This window comes from Lycium ferocissimum, unplaced genomic scaffold (assembly GCF_029784015.1).
Source record: "Lycium ferocissimum isolate CSIRO_LF1 unplaced genomic scaffold, AGI_CSIRO_Lferr_CH_V1 ctg12004, whole genome shotgun sequence".
Classification (NCBI taxonomy): Eukaryota; Viridiplantae; Streptophyta; class Magnoliopsida; order Solanales; family Solanaceae; genus Lycium; species Lycium ferocissimum.
Window position 1 is genome coordinate 18,663 of NW_026714137.1, and position 6,450 is coordinate 25,112.

Here is a 6,450-nt window from a genome sequence, read left to right on the forward strand (position 1 = left end):
CCATGTTTGAATTTTTCTTAGTATGTGTGTGCCGGTTATGGAAGCTTGAATGTGAAAATACCGAAAAGGCCTAAGGGCAAAATTGGAATCTTGGAAATTTGTTTCGGGAATTTTGAAATGAGAATTTTAGTTTATTGGGCCAAGTAAATGAAAAGGAAATTGGGCCCAATACTTAAGGGGTGGCCGGCCATGAAGGCCAAGCCCATGGAAAAATTAATGAATTTTTGCATGTGATTAATGATAAAAAGGGGCTAAGGTTCAAGAAACTTCAAGAGAAACAAAGGAATAATCAAGAAAAAAAAAGAGAGAAGAGAGCACGGCTAGGGAGAAAAAGAAAGAAAAAGAAAAGAAGAAAATTCTTGGAGCTCAATCCCTTGGTTCAAAAATCCATCTCTCTCGGAATTACTACTAAGCTCAAGTTCCTCTCCAAGATGGTATAATTAGTTTGGCAAGAAAGTGGTTTTGGTGGCAAGAAGAATTTATTGGAAAAAGGTAAGATTTCCATGTTTTATGTTATGGAATAAGTATACATGTTATGAGGATTGAAACTAGAAGAGAATCACGGAGTGGTGGTGTGTATGTGCTTAGCCGTGTATATGTATATATATAGATGTGGCCGTGTATGTGCATAGTTGTGCATGAAAAATATGTTGAATATTATTGTGTAATTTAGTTGTAGTTATGGTGAAAATTGTATTGGAAATGAAAGTTGAATAAATTAGTGAAAGTTGGGAAATATGAAGTATGGCCGTGTGGTATGCATGGTGTGGGAGGAAAATGAATTGAACTTTATTTAGCTTGTTAGTTGTGTTGTTATGATATTTGTGACGTAAATAGGGGTTTAACGAATGGAGTCGCCATTGAAAATGGTTGTATGTTGTTATGGCGAATTATGTGGAATTTATATGATTTTTGTATGAATATGGAAGTAAGGTTTAAATGCGGATTATGGTCATTGTTAATGAATTTGGAAGATGGAGATGTGTTATGAACTTGTATGTTAAAGATTGGTTAAATTGAGAAAAAATAGATGTTGGCCGTGGCTATGGAAGAGTTGAAATGGAGATAAATTGTTTTGTTTGATATGTCATTTGTGTTGTTATGATTCTTATAATGTAAATGGAGGGAAAACAATATAAGTTTGCATTGATTTGGAAGTGTTGGATGAATTGTGGCATTATATTGGAAAATAGACTAATAGTGTTATATTATGTTTTGTTGTAAATGTTGATGTTGTCGATGTTGTTGTTGAGTTGTTGTTGGTTGTTTTGAGCCGAGTTGAATCTCGGGGATGTCATATGTGTAGGGGAAGTGCTGCCGAAATTTCGGTAGCCAAGTATAACCCCAAGATTGAAATGTTAGCTTGCATGAATAGTAACTGGTAAAGATGACCATTTGCAGTTTTTGGACGAAACGGGAACTGAGATTTGAGGAGCGTAAGGCGCAATCCAGGTATGTAAAGCCTTCCCTATCTTTCTTTGGCATGTTCTGAGTGTAACAGGCTTGAAAGCGAGCCTTGATTGCACTTCTGCGACTCACAATCAAGATTGAAAATAGCGCCAAATCATTCGGAAGATTGAACCAATTTCCTACGAACTGACCTATAAGTATGTAACTTCCATAAACGGAGTCGAAACACTTCAAGATGATTATGGACGACTCCCTAAGGTTTAGTATCCATGATTTACGTACTTTACTATGGTTGGGTCCGAGGTGGGCCCATAATACCCTGATACTCCCGATATGGTTCAAATTGATCCATTTCTGTTCGCTTTTCATAAGTAACTCTTAATTATGTTTCCGTCCGCTAACTAAAGAGTATTGTGACCATTTATCTGAATCTCGATATTAGTCTGACATCTGGAACGATTCTGGACACTCTGTTCTGCTATAATCTGACTACTCTGATTTGATCTGTTTTCTGAACTACTTCAGTTTTATTAAGTCGGTATGTCGGTCTGTATGCATATGGTTTCTCATTTGTCTGTTCGTGGACGCCTCAACGCTTCCTTCACTGCGCCCGGGCCAGGTTCTGTGATTCGTGCACCTCGTTGCATTGTTCACCGCGTCCCTCGGATGTGCGGGCCGGGATCGTACGTATCGATATGATCGATATGATCGATTATGTGATATTACGGGGATGGCGGCCGGGATGGCATTTGATACGATTCGTTCGTCCACCGCGTCCCGTACTACGAGGGTCGGGTTCGTTACCGCGTCCCTTATTAAAGGGCGGGATACGTACGTATGTGATTGGGATTTGATATCGATATGTATGTACGTATATGATTATGACTCGCATGCATGATTACGTTACGATTCCGTACGTCGATTCGGACTCGATTCTCGTCCGACATACATTTGAGATACGGTTCGTCCGAGAGTCTGTCTCGGACTTCGTATTTCGATGCATTGTGCCTCTGTCGCCGCAATTCCTAAACCGACATAATAAGATTACGTACGTAGTCCGCTCGCTTATGATTCTGTCTGTACGCTCTGTAAGTCCGACTCTGCTTATGATTCTGTCTGTACACTCTGTAAGTCCGACTCTGCTTATGACTCTGTCTGTACGCTCTGTAAGTCTGACTCCGCTATGAATCCGATTCTGTCCGCTCTATTTCTGTACTTCTGTCTGTTACGATTTTACATATCTGACTCTGGTTATTTTAATTATGTATATTTTGTTTCCGCTTTACATACTCGGTACATCTTCGTACTGACCCCCTGTTCTTCGGGGATGTGTTACATGCCCACGGTACGTACGCGCCGCACGGTACGCCGCCGTTTAGGTTATCGGTCTGTTTGGAGAGCTCCCTTTGATCCGGAGTCGATACTTTTTGGTATATATCTTTTGTTGTCTGTTTGTTACGTATATATGATCATTTGGGTACGGCGGGGCCCTGTCCCGTCTTCTGATTCTGTTCTGTATGTTAGAGGCCTGTAGATATGTTTGTGGGATTTGGGTTGTCACTGTCCGGGTAGGTACGGGCGATATGCGACTTTGTCTGATATAATAGCCCTAACGGCTTATGTACAGGGTTAAGTATGTATGTATGCATATGTATGTTCGTGCGATGCGTTTTATATCTGTATAACCTTATGTATGACTAAATAGAATTAGCATTGTGGTATGCCGGATCTGTTAGGTAGGTATGTATGGGTGTCCAGTTAGGACACCAGTCACGGCCTACGGGGTTGGGTCGTGACAGGCCGTTGGGACCGGCACGATAGTGTTCTACGGTTACGTGCGGACGCTTGTGTGTTCCTGATGTTGATGGCCTTCGACAAGAATTGATGATGGAAGCTCATAGTTCCAAGTATTCGATGCATCCGGGATCCACCAAAATGTATAAAGATTTGAAACAATACTACTGGTGGAAGAGCATGAAGGTTGATATTTCTAACTTTGTGCCTAAGTGTTTGAACTGTCAACAGGTTAAGGCTGAACATTAAAGGCCTGGAGGCCTGGGTCAAAATATTGAGATTCCGTAGTGGAAGTGGGAGGAAATCAACATGGATTTCGTTGTAGGTTTACCCCGCACTAAGACCAAGTTTGATTCGATTGGGTGATAGTGGATAGACTCACAAAGTCTGCCCACTTCCTCCTTGTGAAGACTTCGTATGTCGCGGCGCAATATGCCAAGCTATATCTAAAGGAGATAGTTATATTGCATGGGATTTCGACATCCATCATATCAGACAGAGGTATGCAATTCACTGCTCGTTTTTGGACATCCTTTCAGGAAGGTTTGGGAACTAAAGTGAAATTGAGCACTGCCTTTCATCCACAAACTGGTGAGCAGGCAGAGAGAACTATTCAAACACTAGAAGATATGCTGAGAGCCTGTGTTCTAGATTTTGGAGGAAATTGGGATGAATATTTACCTCTTATGGAATTCGCGTACAACAACAGTTACCAAGAAAGTATTCCGATGGCTCCTTACGAGGCTCTTTATAGAAGGCGTTGTCGGTCTCCAATTAGTTGGTTTGAACCAACTGAAGTAGAAATGTTAGGTCCTGACTCAGTTCATGAAGCAATTGAGAAGGTTAATCTTATTGTGCAATGACTCAAGGCAGCTCAGAGTAGACAGAAGTCTTATACAGATATGAGGCAGCGTGAGCTAGAGTTTTCTGTTGGGGACAAAGTGTTCTTAAAAGTGTCTACGATGAAGGGAGTAATACGGTTTGGTAAAAAGGCGAAGCTTAGTCCTCGTTTCATTGGTCCTTATGAGATTGTTAAAAAGATTAGGACAGTGGCTTATGAGTTGAAGTTGCCCCCCGATATGGCCGTGGTGCATCCTCTGTTTCACATCTCGATGTTGAGGTTGTACAAACTTGATCCTTCCTATGTATTGAATCATGAAGAGATTGAAATCAATGAAGGGCTATCTTATGAGGAGGAACCAGTTCAGATTCTAGATCGTCAAGTTAGAAAGTTGAGGACGAAGGATGTGGCATCGGTTAAGGTTTTGTGGCGAAACCATGATACTGAGGAAGCTACTTTGGAAGCAGAGGAGGACATGAAGAAGATATCATCACTTGTCCCCTATGATAGGTATGAGCTAGTGTTTTAACTATTCTTAGGTGAATCGCCTGTGTTTGTTGAATCAACTTCTGGTTTAGTGATTACTTCCTAGAATACGATTCTCATTCGAGGACGAATGATCTTAAGGGGGGGATAATGTAACACCTCGTAAACTTGAACTAGGTGTGAATGTGTAAAAATCTAGTGTTAAGATGATATTATATCTATATGAATCCATTCTTGGTGAATTCGGGTGGAGGATGTCGTTTTGAAGTCAAACCAACAATTGAAGTTCTTAAGGGCTCTTAAAATTCGCCTAAGTTTTGATAGGTCTCTCTTCTGGGTGCTTTTCATGAAAATGTGTTTCGAATTTGGGAAAACTTCCTCAATAAAAGTTGTAGATCTTTGAAATATATTTCCAATAGTATATTGTGCAGCTTAAGCAAAGATCTTTACTAGATGTTATGACCAATTTATTAAGCGATGTCGAAGCAGTCAAAAATCGTAAAATTTTGGCTAAGTGTGAAATGGATAGGAAAGCTCACTGAGCTAGGCCCAAAGCGAGGTAGAGGCTCGCCATAGCCCTCACTCAGCAAGGTAGGGGGGGTCCAAAAGTGAAAATTTACGAAAAATTGATTAAGTCCTTTTTTAGGGTGACCTCGCTGAGTAAGGCTCAAAGCGAGGTAGGGCCTCGCCGAGCGAGGGCCATAGCGAGGTCACCCCTGGCTTTGGGGCTCGCTCGGCGAGCTAGGGGGTCCAATTTCCTAGTTATATAAATTCATCCCTTAACTCGAAAAATCAGATTTTCCTCATTTTCTAAACCCTAGAACAACGTGTTATTCTCCTATCAACCTCCCACAGCAAGGGTTGCAACATAATTCTTCCTAAAGTGATTCAAGCTAGGATTTTGGGTGTTTTTCATTAGAAAAGCGAATTGCTAAACTTTGTTTAACGTATTATGATATGTCTCTTTTAAAAATCATTTTTTACTATAAAGGTGATTTGTATGTCTCTCTTTTGAAAACTTATTCTGAATGAAAATCACTTTTTGAAACTATTGTTTGAAGTATAAATTTTATTCAAGATTCTTTAATGAAAGAAAGGAAAAGTAATCTTTTCATGTTTCTTGAAATCTAATTCATGTCTAAATGGTGGTTAATGTGTGTGAGGGGACAAACCCACATTAAACCTAGATTGTAACTGTCACGACCCAACCCCGTGGGCCGTGACTGGTGCCCTACCTAGGCACCCGAACGAACTTACGAATCAAATCCGCATAATATCACATAATCGTATCTAACGGACATTACTCGCATCGATAATCAAAAGCGGACATCATACAAACGCGATCCTAAGCGGCCGCCGTGTCAAATATCATATCGTAATCAAAGGTGTATGAATGTACATCGCCCCGTACACACCCATACGTACATGTGGGCCATACCGGCCATAATAGCACACGGGCCGCTTAAGGACGCAAATCAAAATCACATATATACGACTGGGACCACATGTAAACATCGTACCGGACCCACGACTCCACAAATATGACTACGTGCCTCTACATACATACCGTAACATACGAACATATGACTGGGGACAGGCCCCGCCGTACCCAGTCATAGTCTCAAATGTACGAGAATATACGAAGCAAAAAGAAATATACCAAGAGTATAAGCTCGGATCGAAAGGAGCCTTCCAAACGAAGAGAATAAGAATCCTAAGTCGGCGTGTGTCACGCGGAGCACTCCGTACCTCGCGCGTACGAACGTTCCCCTTATTGCGAAGGCCGCACGAAACAAGACCGAGTATGTAAAGCCGGAAAGTACAAAGAATCCAAAGCATAGCCGGTGTCGGGAAATAATACAGAAATGAGCATATATAACGGTCAAACCCGTGCGAGATGCACATACACAAAATGCAAA

At 41.2% G+C, this 6,450-nt stretch overlaps 1 protein-coding gene across 1 annotated transcript; it reads left to right on the top strand.

Annotated features, from left to right (window-relative positions):
* Nucleotides 1–4,106: 4,106 nt before the first annotated feature.
* LOC132041857 (uncharacterized) lies at nt 4,107–4,574 on the top strand. The gene has a single exon (XM_059432539.1). It carries the CDS (start codon nt 4,107–4,109, stop codon nt 4,572–4,574), a length of 468 nt encoding a protein of 155 aa, XP_059288522.1.
* The last annotated feature ends 1,876 nt before the right edge of the window (nt 4,575–6,450 follow it).